Source organism: Equus przewalskii, chromosome 4 (assembly GCF_037783145.1).
Source record: "Equus przewalskii isolate Varuska chromosome 4, EquPr2, whole genome shotgun sequence".
Classification (NCBI taxonomy): Eukaryota; Metazoa; Chordata; class Mammalia; order Perissodactyla; family Equidae; genus Equus; species Equus przewalskii.
Window position 1 is genome coordinate 74,784,868 of NC_091834.1, and position 18,877 is coordinate 74,803,744.

At 38.9% G+C, this 18,877-nt stretch overlaps 1 protein-coding gene across 3 annotated transcripts in view; it reads left to right on the forward strand.

Annotated features, from left to right (window-relative positions):
- Nucleotides 1-18,726, forward strand: part of CFTR (CF transmembrane conductance regulator) — a 167,334-nt gene extending 148,608 nt beyond the window's left edge. For all 3 annotated transcript variants that reach the window (XM_070616359.1, XM_008519582.2, XM_070616358.1), the window contains 4 exons: nt 6,140-6,229; nt 14,898-15,070; nt 15,695-15,800; nt 17,002-18,726. In XM_070616359.1, coding sequence (XP_070472460.1) covers nt 6,140-6,229; nt 14,898-15,070; nt 15,695-15,800; nt 17,002-17,202 — 570 coding nt within the window. In that variant the 3' untranslated portion in view covers nt 17,203-18,726. The remainder of the gene's footprint in view (nt 1-6,139; nt 6,230-14,897; nt 15,071-15,694; nt 15,801-17,001) is intronic.
- Nucleotides 18,727-18,877: the final 151 nt, after the last annotated feature.

Sequence of the window (18,877 nt, forward strand, 5' to 3'; positions counted from 1 at the left end):
AAGAGCAGAGGAGGTCACGTGTTAGGAAGTATTAAGAAAAGGAGGGAAAGACTTGACAAGTACTGAAATGGCCCCGTGAGGAATGGGCTGACTCTTTTTGAAGTAGGAAGAGGATGGTGAAAGGGTGGTACAAGAGTATGCTGCTGCCAGCAGCAGGTGGAGAGTGGACTTCAGGAGAGGACTTCTCATTCAGGCAGAATGAGAAGCAGGGAGGTGGGCTAAGAAACTCTCCAGCTGTGATGTGATAAGAGCCTGGACTGCAATGAAGAGGACAGTGTGACTGCAGTCCTGAATTCAAGGGAGAAGAGAAAAATAACTAGTATGGATTTTAGTGGAATACAATCGTACTATTTCTGAGCCTATAAATTTGAAATTTTTGATAGTTTGGTCAGGCCTGGAAATCACTTTTTGAATGCTATCTCTGCAAAAGTATATACTAACAAGTTGTAGTGTAAGAGGTTGTGAGACATTAAATAACTTTACAGGAAACGATAATTTTAACATCTTACATATAATTATTTACTTACAAATAAATGATATGTACATTAACTTAAAATTATTCTGTATTTGTTATAAACACTTTTGACTAATAAATACTTCATTCACCTTGTTCTCATTGATAGATATTCTTAGAGGCGAAGCAACACTTCTTTTTTAGACATTCTATCATGCAACCTTAAGATCTCGATTTGTTCAAATTGGATGGATTTTTATTGTACAGATTCAACTTATAATAAAACTTTGCAGACATTGCCCAAAGGTGAGATCATAGCCACTGTGATGCTTATAAGCATTTGGGCCACAATTTTAATAGAACTATGCATGGTATATATATATATATATATATATATATATATATGTGTGTATATTTCCTTTCTGAGTCAAAACAAAACAGCACTGTATACTTAAGGATGAGACATTCCTCTCACTTATTTAATTTATATTACATTCAGTCCCCACAGAAGTCAAATTGCTTCTTTTCTTTTCATTTAACATCCACAGCTAAAGCATGATGCCTGTTACAGTGATATGTGACGAGCTCTGTGCACTCCGTGTAGGCTCGGCTCTCTCCACTGAGTTGAGGAGCTGAAGAGTCAGTTTCAGGAAAGAGATTAGTCAGGCAGTGAACAATGGTCCACTCTATTCTTCCTTGAATCCAAAGAATTGCCCTTTAAACCATACATACCTGACATTAAATAAATATCGAATATTTGCACATCCTAATTTTCCGATTGGTGAGGTTTCCTAAAAGAGAGATAGAGGATCATTGTGATTTATAGTTTCAAGTTGATTTTTGCTGCACAATCAGACTGACTGTGCCACCTTGGCCAAGTCATATAACTTCTCAGGGCCTTGGTTGTTTCATTTGTAAACCAGGAAAAAGGATGTAGGTGACCTCCAAAGACCTCTCAGCTGGGTTTGTGGAAACTTCAACAGTTTAGAAAACAGAACTAAGACACCTACTGGCACCCCTGGAAGCAAGGGAGAGCCAGATACTATTTGTAAGTCAAACGGGTTATTTGAGTAATTGTATGAAATTGAATTCTAACTGAACCAGTTCATTCAGTTAATTTTGTTTAAATTAAAATTAAAGTATTACTTTAATGCTAGACAATAAACTGCAAACAAAAGACCTACGGGATTTCTGAATGGTATCAAATCCACCACATCTAAAGCTTTCGGATGTCTAATTTCAATGAACATCTTTCTTCCTTCATAGTTTTGAATATATATCTATTTTAAATAAAATTAATATATAATATATTGCCATACATTTGATAAATATTACATATAAATTATAGGGTATTCTGAGAAAAAGTTAAGCATATCATTTCTCAAGCAATAATAAAGGTTGTTAGAATTATTCCTTGAAAGACTGTGGATTGTAGTAGCTATTCTTCCAGAAGGAAGAAAAATAAATGTGCTGAACTCTGACAATGTTGTTTTTATATTTTTACTTCTTATATTTACTTCTTTTTTTTTTTTTTTTTTGAGCAAGATTAGCCCTGAGCTAACTGCCGCCAATCCTCCTCTTTTTGCTGAGGAAGTCTGGCCCTGAGCTAACATCTGTGCCCATCTTCCTCTACTTTATATGTGGGACCCCTACCACAGCTTCGCTTGCCAAGCGGTGCCATGTCTGCACCCAGGATCGGAACCATTGAACCCCGGGCCACCGAAGCGGAACGTGCGAACTTAACCTTAGCTGCGTCACTGGGCCGGCCCCTATTTACTTCTTATTTTTACTTCTTTTTTTTACTTCTTATTTTTATATTTTACATCTTACTACTTATTTTACTTCTTATTTTTACTTCTTATTTTACTTATTATTATTTATTTACATCAGCCCATTTATCCAGGGAACACTTGTTGAGCATATGCTATGTACAAAGCTATGAGCTAATGACAGGGCACACAGCAATGTTATTATGGTCTAGGAGAAGAGATGGCCATTAAAAACAAAATGCTCACAATTGCATACATAATTTTAATACTCACTATAAGCTATGCAAGTAAAGTACAGGTATTGTCATATTACATATTGAGGGGCCTTATTTGGTTTTGAGGATCAAGAAAGATGCCTCTGAGGAAGTGCCATTTAATTTGAGGCCTGAAGGATATAGTTGGTCATGGGAAGAACATAGGGGATGAGATTTCCAGGCAGGGAGAATAGCGTATGAAGACCTGAGGAAGTGAAAGAAAGCCATGTGGCTGGAGTGAAAAAGGGAGGGGAGAAGAGAAGGGCACTAACTGAGCGAGAAGCAGAAGGGGCTAAACCATGTAGGGCCTGTAGGCCATTTTAATGATTTTACACTTTGCCCTGAGTGTAGCGGAAAGTCATTGAAGGTTTTTTAAAAGGTTAATGACATGATTCAATTTATACTTTTACTGTGGTCCTCCCCTTATCTGTTGGGGGTTACATTCCAAGAACACCCAGTGGATGCCTAAAAGCATGGATAGTACCAAACCATATATATTCCATGTTTTTTCCCAAACATACATACCTACGATAAAATTTACTTTGTGAATTAGAGATTAACAACAATAACTAAATATAAAATAGAACAATTATAAAAATATTCTGTAATAAGAGTTATATTAATGTATTCTCTCTCAGAATATCTTATTGTACTGTAGCCACCCTTCTTGTGATGATGTGAGATGATAAAATGCCTACCTGATGGGACGAAGTGAGGTGAATGACATAGGCATTGTGACGTAGCATTAGGTTATTATTGACCTGACAGTACATCAGAAGGAGAATCATCTGCTTCTGGACCGTGGTTGACCACAGATAACTGAAACCACAGAAAGAGAAACCGTGGATAAGAGGGGACTACTGTATTGATTACTTTGGTTGCTAAATGAGAATGGACTGGAATGGAGGCAAGAGTGAAAGGAAAGGAATCAATTAGGAGTTTCTTGCAGTGTTCCAGAGAGAGAAATAGGTGGCTTGAACTATGTGGTAGCAGAAGAGATAGAGAAATAAATGGATTTGAGATACATTTGGGAAAACTACCCACAAGACTGACGATTGATTCCGTTTGAGAGGATCAGGGAGAAAGATAAGTCATGGATGACTCCAAAGTTTCTGGACTGAGGAAATAAAGGTGCCACGTATCAAACTGGGAAAGCCTGGAGGTAGAGTAGATTTGAGAAAAAGGTGGCATTTCTCCCTTTGCAATGAGAACACCGAGGCTCGAAGAAGTTGGGTTCCTGTTCATAGATACACGGAGCTGCATTGCTACTGCATCTTTGCAAACCATACTGCCTCTAATAACTTCTGCCTCAGCTTTGATATTATGACACCTTTGGCCTCCACTCACAGTCCTCCAGAATAATGGCATTATTCCATTTGGCCAAAGTAAAATTTCCTATTGTGCTGTTCCGTTCAATGTGTAAGTGTCCTTGAAAATTACAAAGACACTGTAGCCCATATAAAACCCTTCTAATCAGGTCCTGCATAGAGGAGTAAGCTAGCCTCTCCATTCACAGTGCAGGAACTGAGCCTGCGGCCAGACAGATGGATAGCAGCGCTTAAATAAAGACTATGCTGCCGAGCACTGACAGACTCCTTATGGACCCAGCAAGCTGCTCCTGCCCAACTTTTAATCATTCCTGAGTTCCAGATCAGGAATAAAAACGGGTCTGCATAGGACTTGAGGCATTTTGTTGTGGTGATGAGGAGCATACGTTTGGAGAAAAACATCTTTGGGTTTGAATTCCAGCTCTGTTATCTACTAGCTAAGTGACATTGGGCAAGTCACTTAACTTCTCTCGGCTGTGATTTCTTCATGTGCAATAATAGGATTGATTTCATTAGATTGATATGAAGATGAAAAGAGATAATACACGTAATGAGCCTTACCTGGTGTGTGGCGAGCCTTGCCGTAAACTGGAGCTCTGAATTCTAGCCATTTAGTTCCAAGTGGAGATAACTTTTCCGAAGCACATAATATGTTATCTGATACTTGGTAAACCCTCAGAGTTGTTACCTCTTGTCTTTCTCAATAATGCTAGAAATCTTTTATGTAAAGAACCACACTATGAAAAGAAAAAATGTTAAAAAAAAAAAGAGAAGTAAATGGCAAAATTCCGTTGGCAAACTTTTGAACTATAGATGCTAAATAAACCCAATTGCTTAAATAATGGATTGACTGGAGTTCTCAAAGCCACTTCTAGTTTAATTCTCTAGTTTATCAGAATTCCCCAGTAATGCCTTTTGTCTGCTCTCTTCACTTATTTGGAGATTACTTTCATATACTCAGAAGCTTGGAGGAGGATGCGTAAATACATCCATCATAGCTTAGGATCTTATGAGTCATATATTTATCTCTTATAACCACTTCTGTAAAGCAGTGTAGGCACCCCTTAGGAGTATGATTTTGATGCAAGTTAAGAAATACCAGCATTAACCTTCTTGTTGCCCACTCCAGAGGGTTCCTGAGGTATTAGGCAACAACTTTATTCTTTATGTCATAAATTATGCCCTGGGGGATGAAGTCTCTAATGTGACCCTCCTTGAACTTGGCTGCTGTGGTGAGCATATTCTTATTCTGCCTGAGAGGCACAGACACCAGTAATCTGGAGTAGACGGGGCTTGTGCAGTTCCTTACAGATCAGATGGGCCTGAGCATTCTCTCTCAGTCTAAAGAAATTTGTGAAAACTAAGGCTTCAACAAATTTAGTTCTTAATTCTCTTTACTGGATATTATTACCCAAAGGCAAAAAAAAAAAAAAAAAAAGGCAAAGAATCATTGTGAACGTTAACATCAAAAATATTTTCAGTTCACCCATATGCACAAAGAGGGAACTAAGTATTATAATGTTACATCCGCATTTCCCAGTGAGACTGCGATTTTTTTAAAAACCTTTTTTTTAGTCAAACAGGCAGACCTATGTAGACAGTAGTGTGGCCAGTGGAGCGTCTCAGGGTAATGGTTTCACAGTGCTCTTTGCAGGGAATTAGACTGTCATTTTGTCACTTCATAGGATCAATCTCATCTGCCTCCCTCCCCATCTGTAAGGTGAATTACGTTAAACAAATATTTGGTTTCCGCTCTTTCACTGATTTCTCAGTTGTGGCCCTCTCCTGTGCCTCTAGTTGTGTAAGGAGAGGTGTGCCTTGGTTTAATAGACCAGATGAACATGTGTGTTTAAATAAGTGTCTGTAAATTAAAGCACTTTCAATATCCCTTAGGAGGCTAGGTTTATCAAAGAAATCCAAGGAAAATACATTAACAAAATAGGAATTTGTTCTAACAGATTAATTATAATTCATAAACTTATAATTTTCTGTTTAATTTTCTATTTGTGTATAATAAGGAATATTGCTAAGAATTAAAAAATGTTAATTTCACACAACTCACAATGATCTTAGTTTCTTTATGCTAAGGACATTAGGATCAGACAAATGTTCACAAGGGGCTTCCAAGGTAGCTGTGATATTTTATTTCTTAAAAAAGATACAAAGCAAGTAGGATAAAATTGTAAAATTTAAGAAAAATGGATGGTAAGTACATGGGTGTTTGTTATGTTATTTAAAAATTTTTTTTCCTGCTTGAAATATTTTGAAATAAAACAAGGGAAAAATACAAAGATGTTTAGGTTTTCATGCTTTCCTCTTTTTTTCTTACTATAGAAAGTATTTATCTTTTCTGGAACATTTAGAAAAAACTTGGATCCTTATGGACAGTGGAATGATCAAGAAATATGGAAAGTTGCAGATGAGGTAAGATGCTAACTGAAATAATTTTGAAAAAGGTAACTCATACATACACAGGGTGGTTGTCATAGCTGAGATAATTTTACACACTTACCTTTGTGTGTGTGTGTGCGTGTGTGTGTGTAACTTTAAAGTGGAGAACTCTAATATAGTAGGGGCACCCAGTACTTTGGATTAGATCTACCCCTCTCCTCAGTGGTAAGTCTCCAGCTGTTAGGCCCCAGAGATAGCATTCCTTTCCCTTCATCCCAACCAATATGCATCAATGACACGCGACCTAGGAGAGACCCAGGTACCTACAGCACACCAGGATTATTCCTGATACAAAGGACCATCTCTCTAAATCTTCTCATTTACTCCCTGTCTGGATTCTGAAGCTTTCCCATCACAAGGAAGAAGCTTTGGTTGACATGATATACTTCTCTGGGAAGCATGGGTTTAGCACAGAAGGATGATGATCATTCTAGAGAATCTGCAAATTACTGTAGCCTTCTCTAGAAGTCTCCAGGAGTAAACTGCCTTTAGGGGATGTGGCTATGAGCACATCCAGGCAAAATGCCACATGACCTCGATGTGGCATACTCCATTCCTTGAGGTCATTAGGACACCATATGGGAAATATATGGATTAAAATGGAATCACAATTCCTAAATAATACCTTGACTTTACTCAACAGGTGATTCATTATAATTGAAGGCATTACATGGAGGAATTTAGGTCTAGGGGAGAGCTAGAGTAAAATTCTTGGTTCCTTTAACAGAACACGCTAACTGTAAACTGATAGTTCTTGAAATATAGGCATTATGTTAAAGAAAAGGAGAACATGAATTGTTGTATTTCATTAAACTTGAGGTTTAGGTCCACAGCCCTGGATGGTGGCAGGCTACAATTATGGGACCCAAGAATGTTGAGATTCAAAGGTCTTCTTAGAGAACAACTTTATTCCACTGTTTCCCACATTTTTGGTCCTTATTTTAGCCCAGTTCTGTTTATCCAGCATGTTCTTTTCTTTTCTACCTCCCTTCAGAGTGGATCTTGCCAGGAGCCTTGAAATGCCCGTGAGTGTTAAACACTCACTCATTGAGTGCCCAACCTTAACATGCCCCTAATAAAATACTCTTAGATTAACCGTTTTCATTGTCAAAGTTTCCTTATTACCCAACAAACAGGGGTTTTAAAGAAAACATTAACTAAATTGCAAATGACACATTTTAAGATCTTTGATGTGACTTCAGAGAATGAACTATAGGAACACAAAGTGGTGGGAGAGAAACTTGGGAAGGAAGACATTATACTTTATAAAACCTGCAAGTATTGCCAAGTCAGAATAAAATTTACAGGAAATCAGGATTGTAAAAGTAATCTGAAACTTTAGAATACATAGTTAAGATTTTAAATACCAATATAAGGCAAAAATTTTACGTGTTTAGATTTTTATTTGATCTACTCATATTTAGGTATATCTTTTTACTGATTTATTGTGCATGAACAGAGATGATGATGCTGTCCTTACACTCACGTCTTGTGCTTTGAGTAGTAGTGATAAGTTTTTGTTGAGGAGGCCTGAGAATGATATACCAACAAGCAAGCAACAGCCCAGAGAAGTAGAAAAGGCTTTGGTTTAAAAGTTACAGGGTCTGGGCTTTAGTCCCAAATTGTTGATCATTTAACTTATCCAAACAGGAACTTTTTGAGGTGTGTCCATCTCTAAACCGGGTAGTACACTGGGACAAAAGATGCAAACCAGGATGGTCCAGGGCCAACCAGGATGTAAGTTATCTCCCATAGTGCTCTCTGGGACCTGGGTGTGACTCGAGTCTCTAGAGGGAAATGAACTGAGTAACGGCAGATAGCCAAACACCTGAATCTTAGCCCAATAGTGCCTCTTTTATAATTCCCCTTTCCCCCAAGTGAAAATCAAAAGCACATGCAATGACAATGCCAGGATGAGAAACACTTTATTCCTAGCTTGGATTTAGACCCGAACTCCAGTGTGAAACCTCATCCTTGCTAACCTGGACTAGATTGTGTGAAGCTGTGAGGATTGTGCCTCAGCACTAGCTCTAAGGCTTAGAAGCAATGCTGGACCAAACAGCTTCCTTTTCCTTTCTGCCTTTGGCCCACACCTTCATCTTGGCCCTCTGTGCCTTGGCATTCTTTGGATCAATTTAAAGCAAGTCCAAGAGAGGGAAAGATAGTTTCTATCTAAGATCTACAACTGAGATGGTCTAATTTCCCCATCCCAAAATGACTCAAGGCCAGATAGCTTCTCCCCAGGAGCACTGACTTTACCAGCTGTGTAGACCAAAGAGAATCTCAAAAGAGACTGAAAAAAAAAAAAAAAAAAAGACCCCTAGCATTGTGGCCCAATAAACTGGTAGGGTTGTTGTAACTTTTTAGGCTTATGCACATAATGAGCCCAGCCCGGTGCCTGGCAATAGTAGGTACTAAGTAAATGCTAGCTATTTAATCATATTTCCATCTGGTCTTCACCTGGCCACCTCTTAAATGTTGTTGTTTGACAGAATCCTAATTCTTGTCTTTTTTACTTATTCTTCCTGGGAAATTTCATGCATCCTCTTGGCTCTAACTGATTCTTATATGCTGATGACTCCCCAGTCTGCCTGTTCCCAGAGCTGCCTACCTGACATCTCAGCATGGACAAGCACCTTATGTCCATATAAGTGAGTTTCCTAGCTGCCCCACCCACACAGCTGTCCTGTGTCCCTAATCTCAGCAAATGACATCTCCACCCTCCAAATGCCCAGAGCCAAGACCTGGGACGCATCCTTGACTTAGGACTTCTCTGCCTGTCTCCGTGTATCAGATCCTGTGAAGGCTGTCTTCTGCAAATATCTGTCTGTATTCACTTTTCTCCATCCTCACCTGACAACACTACTAATTCTTATGTGGATTTTTGAAATAGGCTTCTGGCTGATTTCCCTCTCATTGGCTCCCTGAAGTTCATTCTGCTCTTTGCAGCTCTGGTGATTTTTCTAAACCCTGCATCCGATCACTCGTTTCTTCCCTTCCTATGGCTCCTTATTGCCCTTTGGAAAAGTCCACGCTGCTTAAGGTGACTTACAAAGTCCTTCATGATTTTGTCTTTGCCTGTCTCTCTAAACTCACTCCCCAACCTCCCCCACTTACCATGACCCAGCTATACTGAATTTATTAGGTTTCCTTAAGGCTCCATGATCTTTCTGTTCTCCAGAGCCTTTTTCACATGCTCTGTATGCACCCTTCACTGTCTGCTCCTACTCATCATTCAAGCCTCTCTTTACATATCACTTCTTCCCAGAAACCTGCCCTGATGCTCCAGGTCTGAGGGAGGAGGTCCTCATAGGTGTACCCTATACCTCCACCCCTTTCACAGCTTTCTTCACACAGGATAGAGATTTACCTCTTCACTTGTCTATGTCCCCCATTAGACTGTAAGTTCCTTGACGGCAGGGATGATGTCCTATTCACTGTGGTACTTTCAGTGTTTAGAGTAGTGTTGAGCACATTGATGGTGTTCAATAAATATTGATTGATTGAATGAATAAATGAAAGATTTGATTCTTTTATTTAAGTGAATAAATAAATGATCCATGTGTAATAGCCTTGTGATTGATACACAACTGGTGTGACCATTAGCGGTGAGGACACAGCCTTGAGAAGTCTGAGGGGCTTGGCTGACGTTGTTGGTGGATGCAGGAACAGCTGCATGCCTTGACTTCTGGTTCGCAGGCTCTTTCACCACAGCGAGCTATCTCTAAGTCCCATGTCTGTTGGGTTTAGAATGAAGGCTTTTTTGGTAATTGTTTGCTTTTAGATTACTTATAAAATAGTTTCCTTCCTTACGCATTGATAGTCAGGTAAGCTATTTTAGAGAGCAAGCTAAATAGCAGAAATAGTGGCCTTTTAAGTTTAAAATTTGCCCTGAAAAACTTGCAGAGTAGCAAAAGGAGTGTCTAAAGGAGTTGACAGTTTCTATTTTTGTAACTGCCTACTAATGGACTATTCTCTCCAACCACAATTCACTTTTCCGATTTTTTTCATGTTTCCTTGCTACAAGAGGAGACTTGCTCCATAACATTCCAGGGTGCAGCAATAGCAAAAGTCAACATTTTGAAGAAAATGCCTGGTCCTTCACAGACTGTAATACATTTTTTAGTTTGACATGTCACAAAACAAAATTTGTTCTTTGTAAATAGCGGGTTGGAAGTATCCATGATTTGTTAGTTCAACCACATAAATCTGGCAAATTTTCTTGTCCTAAAGGTCTTTATAGCCACAAACTGTTGATGCTTTTATAGTAAAAATAAGTTTATATTGGGAATATATATGAGCATGTATTTACATTGACAGGATTGTGCTGTTGAAGATCACTAAATTAGATGATCTATAGAAATTTCCCTTTCCGTTCTCCCTCCCCCCCATAGCACTTATCTCTTTGAACAGTAATTTCCCACTTATTGTTTTTCTCTCTATCTGTGCCATGAATTCCTTCAAGGCAGAACCTAGTGTTATTCATCTTTGAATTCCCCAGTCTGCCGTGGAGCCTAGAATTTAGTAAATTCTCATTAAGAGTCTGTGAAGGAATCCATGACTAAGAAGTCATTTACATCCAATTAGGAGGCTAATCTAAACCATTTTTATCAGCACAGAGAGTTGGTAACAATAACTGTATCTTTTAAAAGACAATTGCTAGTCTATCTTGCTTCCCATTTTCTCACTGTAGCCTATCACAGTATCTGGCAGAAAATTGGTAATTAATAAATTTGTTAAATGTTAACTGACTTCAAAATTTAAAGTTTTACTAACTTCTATTGACCTTTCTCTCGTGAATATGATTTTAAAATATTTTTACTATATTTGATAGTGAGTCAAACAGTGAGATAGGAATGTTGCAAAATATACCCTAGATTGGTCTGTGTCTGTCATTCATTTTTTACAATTTTGTTCTCTAAATATTGACAGTGATATATATCTACGTGCTTAATTATTTACTTGTAGTAAAGAAATAGTTTTATTTGGGTAAAAACACACTTTGCACAGCTCTTTATCACAGGGAAGTGCAAAGTATGACAGTAAAGTAGCTTTCCTGGTATGACCTTAGGAAATTAGTGTACGATGGGTGTGAATCTAATGGGAAGATACATAGTGCAACATTCTTACCAAAATCTCAACCTTGTTACTAGGGGTGTGATATAAATTAATAATATTGTAGTACTTCCTGCTAACTTACTTCACAAGGCAACTAGTGAAGGGAAAGTCTTACAAATCTTATTATCATACCAGAGTGGTGTTTCAGTGACCTGGCCCGTGACCTTGGAATTTCCCAGGCTCCAACAATATTAATAGTTACTGTGGATTAGGTGCTCACCCTGTGCCACATCCTGTGGCAACCTTTTTCCACAAATTATCTCAGTTAATCCTAATTACAAGTCTTTGGAGTCTAGACGATTATTGCTCCCATTTTTTTCAGGTGAGATAAATGAAACTTGAGTACCACACCTGACATCATCAGCAAATGAGTGGTGAAGTGCAGATTCAAAGCCACTTCTGTCTGACTTAGAGCTCTGGTCTTTAGTCAGTACTTTTCTTGATATTTAATTTGAAAAAAAAAAAATCTTCAAATATTACTGATTGATCTGAAATAAAATACTGACATCTCCAGTAGTATTAAGGAACTTCTAATTTTATAATTTGACTTTGAAGGGATTTTATAGAGTCTTAAAGTTGAGAAAACTGCGGCACGCAGACAGGTGAAGTGACTTGCTCTAGATCGTACACTGTACTGGCAGAGCTGAAACCAGCACTCACTCCCTTTTCATTTCTCATTCTTCCTTAAGTTTGGATTCATTTATCCTTCATCAAAACTGTGTTTGTTGTCTTTGGCCTGCATTTGAGGAGGTCAGTACATATTTGTTGTACAAATGAATGAATGTGTTGAGGCTGACAATGTGCCCAGTATTGGCACTAGGGACACAGAACTAAAGAGCACCTGTCTTTACCCTCAAGAAGCTGACAGTCTAACAGGGGAAATTGCCAAAGTACTCCCATGACTAGGGGCCTGACTGCCCTAAAGGATGATCAGGGATATTCTGAAGGGTACTCTAGGCTAAGCAATGGCACAAACCTGGAAGGTCAAAGTGTGTAGGGAACTACAAGCTGGAAGTGAAAGTGGAGGGGGCTCTATTCTTCGTGCATTAAATGCCATGTGAAAGAGCTCAGTTTTACTCTGTCAGGAGGAGAACTACCATAGGATTTAAAACAGAGAGAGGATACAGTCAAACCTGTATTTTAGAAGTATCCCTGGGATATTTGTGTGGTTAATTGACAAATCAACCGCTTGGGATTTACAGTATGAAGCTTAAAAGATAATGATGGCTTGGACTAGGATCCCTAGAGTTAGCAAAGAGAAGAAGGATTTATGAAGTACTTGGAAGATGCCTAGGGCTGGAAATAAAGATTTGAAAAATCATTTACTGATCGGTGGTAGTTGATACCCTAGGAATGAATGAGATAGGAGAGTTTGGAGAGTTGGGAATGAGGAAGAGTAGTATTCAAGGGGGAGGAAGAGGGAGAGTTGCCCACACAGGATAATAGGAAGAAATGTGTGGTTTCTCAGAAGCCAAGGGAGAGATGTTTGAAGAAGATGTTCTGTGGGGTGAGGCAGTGGAGACAACAGAAGCACACTAAGTTTTTGAGATTTCTAGATGATGAAGGGGGTAGATACCAAATAATGGCTAAAGGAGAACATGGAGGCAGGTGAGGGGTTTTGTTTTTGATTTAAGAAGGGAGAGGCTGTAGCAGGTTCACAGGCAGAAGCTAATAAAAAGCAAAAATAAGACAAAGAAAGAACATAGGTCCTCTCGCTCCCCACCCTGGATCCTTTTATTCACATTCTCAGCTACCTGGATCCGAAAGTAGTTTTATGTTTGAGTCTTCTGGGATCCATCAGAGTAATCATACTTGTCTAATTAAGACGTTTATATTCCCTACCATCTCAGAAACTCTTTCAAACATTAATGAATTCTCACAAAATGAGATTGCTTTAATGAGAAACCCAGTCAAGGAAGGGAGTATCGTCTGCAATACATACCATGGGCACGTAGTTAATATTTGCTGAACAAACATGGTGATGTGGGCCATCTCTGAATTCATCACCGAACTCATGAGTCTTTCTTAAGGCCATTATCTCATTCTGCCTGTATTACAGATAGGTGGGAGCACATCTTACCTCCCAGTACTAAATCTCAGACTTCCCAAGGGCAGGAGACAATTATCTGTGTATCTCCTTAGCCCTCACTCAGCAATATTTGGCAAAAAATAAACATTAATCCGTATTTAACAGAATAAGTGATATAGGCCGAGACTTCAATTTTTGTCTTATTTTGAAAGAGTGGGTTTCTCTATCTCGTTTGCATTTTCAACCTATTTTTCCGTGTCTAGCTTTAAAAAATAAGACATTGACACTCACACAACTGCCATATTCCACTCCGATACTTTGAGCACCTTTAAATCTCCAGTAGTATACCACTATTTTAACTCGTTTTTTGATTTCATAGTTTCATCAGTTTCTTACAATCAATTTTTGAAGAGATGATTAGTGAGTTGCCATATGTAGTTTTAAAACGCTCCCCTGATTCTTTTTTTTTTTTAAAGATTGGCACCTGAGCTAACATCTGTTGCCAATCTTCTTTTTTTTCTTCTTCTTCTTCTCCCCAAAGCTTCCCAGTACACAGTTGTATATTCTAGTTGTAGGTCCCTCTGGTTGTGCTATGTGGGATGCCACCTCAGCATGGTTTGATGAGTGGTGCCGTGTCCACACCCAGGATGCGAACCGGCACAACCCTGGGCCGCAGAAGGGGAGTATGCAAACTTAACCACTCAGCCATGGGACCAGCTCCCTCCCTGGATTCTTTTATGCTAGCTTTTATGCTCTATTATGATAGAGTAGAAAATGGAAGGTAGCTTAAAAGAATCTGTCATGATAGAGTAAATAACTGCATTCTATACATATTATCTTTTCTAGCATGTATTTAGTTGTGCTGTGACTATTACTGTCTGTCTTTATAAACCCTGAGCCTTACAGGGGCCATGCACCACTTGTCATTTCTTCAATACCTATTGGAGTACCTGGCACATAACAGGCCCCCATTGAACATCTCCTGAAAGAACCGAGTACAGAGCTGAAACAAGTCGTAGATGGATGCTTTAGAGCTGCCAAGATTATATATAGACTTTTGCTCAATCAAACCCAAATAGCAAGAGTGGAGGGGGTGGCATGAAATTTAAGCTTTCAGAACTCCTTATGTCTTTTACTTTTTTATTTTATTTTATTTTTTTTTGTGAGGCAGTTTGGCCCTGAGTTAACATCTGTTGCCAATCTTCCTCTTTTTACTTAAGGAAGATTGTCGCTAACATCTGTACCAGTCTTCCTCTGTTTTGTATGTGGGATGCTGTCACAGCATGGCCTGATGAGCAGTGTGCAGGTCTACATCCAGGATTTGAAGCAGTGAACCTCGGGCCGCCGAAGTGGAGGGCGTGAACTTAACCATTATGCCACGAGATGGCTCGCCTGTGTGCCTTTTTAGATCATCAGCCTCTTGAGTGTTTTTGACCTTGTGATATCTGAACTACCCTTTCTAAGCACAGTCTTTTCCCACTCTCTTTTCTGCAGGTTGGACTCAGATCTGTGATAGAGCAGTTTCCTGGGAAGCTTGATTTTGTCCTTGTGGATGGGGGCAATGTCCTAAGCCACGGCCACAAGCAGTTGATATGCTTGGCCAGATCTGTTCTCAGTAAGGCAAAGATCTTACTGCTTGATGAACCCAGTGCTCACTTGGATCCAATGTGAGTTCAGAATCCCTACTATTTAATAACATGACAGGAGCAGAATCATTGAGGCATACTTCATATTGACACAAATTTCCATTAGGCTGGCATTCCTGCAAGTGGAGGACTGCCTTCTAAATATGAAATAATTGCTTAGTGGAAAAGTCACTATTTGACATGAGCACAAGTGCTTATTTCCTAGTATAAGAGCCATGTGTTCTCTTCTGAGTGTAATGTGTAATTTCGTGCAAACTCTTCTCCCTTATCAGCACATGATGAAATATTTAGTTACGTAGGTATAATTGGATCCTTGTGATTTTCCTTAGAATGCCTTTTGTACCATATGAAATATTTATAGCACAAAATAAAGAACTGCTAGTGATTCTACATAATGAAAAATATACTTATTTGTGAAATTTTCTTCAAAGTGTGTGTCCTATTTATTTATGAAAACTTAGACTCTACCCCATGGTTGGAAAGCTGATTGTGGCTGACACTGTATCAACATTATATTAAAAGTATTTAAAGAAAGATAAGTAATTTAAAGAACTAAATTGATAGGATGATAGCTATCTTATCAAGGATAAAGGCAGATTGCTAATGTTCTGTGATGTTTTATGCAGTATTTTCTTACTTTTCTAGAACATACCAAATCATTCGAAGAACCCTAAAACAGGCTTTTGCTGATTGCACAGTAATCCTCTCGGAACACAGGATAGAAGCCATGTTGGAATGTCAACGATTTTTGGTGAGTGTTATAATTTACTTAGGATCTCTTTTCTCCTTTAATTCTGGATAACAATCTCATATGTGAGATAGTTCCTGCAAATTACAGCAGTGTGCAAGTTCTTCTTAAAAATATGTCATACAGCTATCCAGCCTTACTCAAAATAGCTGCACAGGTTTCTTACTTTGATCTGAGCTATGAGATGAAGTTGGATTTACTGAATAGCGACATATTACTAGCTTACATTAATAATTGGAACACCTATGCTTTTTGAGCCCTTTATTTGGGGATCAAGTCTTAAGAAAGACTTAAGTCCTGATGCTTTCAATAACTAAATCTCCCTTGGATGGAGTGCAGGACAGGCCTGGATTGTCTTGCCACCTGATGTATGGTTTTAATGCCGTAGCTGAAAGGCTCATTTCATTTTTCTAGTCATTATTTGGAGCTCAGATTAGTGCCTCTCCCAACCACCTTCTCATTGTGCTTTCAAAACTGTCACAGATTCTTTGAAGTGACGTTTATAAATTCCCCCAGGTTTAGTCACAAGGAAGTTCTGGGATGATGCATCACATCATTACTGTTAAGGCTTTTGAGGCTCCTGGAGGTAAATGCTTTCCTTACTGAAGGATTGTTATTACCATTATTATTACTAAGCTTCAAGTGACAAATTAGGGGACAGACTCACAGCCTCTTGCCCTCTGTGGTCAGGTTCAGGAGATTGGGTAAAGCTTTTCCATCCTCTGGCCTTGGCTTTGCTCAACTTGAATATGTGAAGGAGGCATATTAAACTCAGGCACATCTTGACCAATATGGAATTGTTAAGCTTCAAATCCACTGTTGAAGAAGTTCAACTCTGTTACACTGTGGTCCTACACTCTTTTTGAAGGTAATATAGAAAGGATCTAACAGGAATTATGCTTGTTTTCAAAGCACACTTAGTTCCTCTAAGGTTCTCTGACGAAGCACATTGCTATACTTATTTAACAAAAAAGTCTTCCAGCTGCTAAGTAGACAATTACAGCTAATTTCACAAATGGTAGAAGCTCTGTAAAGCAACAGGACTCAGCAGTTAAATGAGATATCCCTCACTGTTCAGCCTGCAAGCCTCTGGACACAGTTTTCTTTTTGGCTTTGTTCTTCCTCTGCGCCTATGGCAGGCTCTCCCCTTGCTCTGGGCCGCCCCTCCTTCTGTCCAGGATCTCACTAACAGCCACTTCTGCAGGTCATAGAGGAGAACAAAGTGCGGCAGTACGATTCCATCCAGAAGCTGCTGAGCGAGAAGAGCCTCTTCCAGCAGGCCATCAGCTCCTCGGACCCGTTGAAGCTCTTCCCCCATCGGAACTCGAGCAAGCACAAGTCTCGATCCAAAATCGCTGCTCTGCAGGAGGAGACGGAAGAAGAGGTGCAAGAAACAAGGCTTTAGAGGGCAGTGCTGATGTTTGCACGGGGCATTCACACATGGAGTTGGAGGAGAGAACAGTTTCTGCCTCAGAAAACAAGGATGAATAATGGTTATTTTTTTAAAGGAAAAGTTTTGGTAAGAGGAATTTCAGACGTTCATATGGATCTGGATAAATGGCTTTCTGGCAATGATCAGACTGTGTGAAAGATACTTCAAATTCTTGAAGATTTACCACTTGAGTTTGCAAGCCAGATTTTCCCCAAAACCCTTTTCCTTTGGGAGTAATTGGAAAGGTGGCTATAAATGTCAGCCAGGCTAATTGTTCAACTTACTGTTTAGTGAAACTTGTTAATTTGTATTTTTGGAGAGGAACCATAATCATACTACTTAGAGCTACGATTAAGTAATAATAACTGGAAACTTTAGTGGTTTATATAAAATTATATCCCTTTTTCTCCCCTCTCTCCAAGATACTTAAAAACACGACTATATGGTCTCCTAAGCGTTTGGACGGCCCCATTTTCAAGAAAGTATTCAAATACTGTGAGAGTCACAAGACAGCCCGTGGAAATACGCACCATGTAACATCTAGGCACTAGTTAGGAGAGAGAACTTCCTCATTCTGGAAATCAGGGTTAGTACCATTCAGCTCTACCAAGAATCCAAATAATTCAGATAATCAGAATACATCCCTTACTGGGCAAAGGGCTGTTACAGTTCCATGTGGGGGACAGGATAGCTCCTTGGTACAGAAGTTGACATACCTTTCCCCAGCTTCCAGAAAGTAACAAGCTCATAAGACCTCTGAACTGAAGGATGACTGGAAAATGCTTTTTTAAATGCTTTAAAAACTCTTCTTGCCACAAAAGCTCCAGGTAGAGATTGTGCAGGCAGATAGGCTGTGGGCGCTGCAGGTAGATGTACATGAAATCCAAAGGTCTAGGTCCGTATAGGGTGACATTGTGAGTTTTCAGGCTAGCTGTGTGCGCTTCCTACTGTATATATTGAGTAGGAGAGAGATTGGGAGACGTGCTGAAGAAGAGTCAATCATGAATTAGTTTTATATGCTTCTGTTTTATAATTTTGTGATGCAAATGAAATTTTCTCTAGGAAATATTATTTATTTTAATAATGTTTCAAACTCATAAATGGCTGTATTTTAAGAATGATTATATTATGAATTATATTTGTATAAAAGAATTTTTATATTTGAAATATTGACTTTTTACGGCACTGTTTTTATGGTATATTACGTTAAAAGTGGGGGGAAAAATACCTAGGGTGATATTGGCCAAGGGCCATGAACTACCTTAATGGTGTGGAGAGAGCCATAGGGCTGACCCAGATGTTGCACACCTGTATGATTCCCAGCCAGCACACAGGTTCCCTCTTAGATGTGGTTCTAAAGAAAATGGTATCACAAAATCTGACCACTCCTATCAGACACACTGCCTTCCCAAGTCCAAACTAACCCTTAAGATTACATTCTATTTATTACTATAAGAAAATGTCATTTGTCAATAAAATCCGTATATTTGTGTGAAACTTAGCTGTTTTCAGATGTCTTCATTGTGTCTCTTCTATCTGTTCCTTCAGTCTTTAAGGTTCATGAAACACAAAACATGAATCTTTCCTTTAGGTATAGCTTCTTGAGAATCCCATGTGAATTAAGACACTCTTAAAAAATTATTTCTTT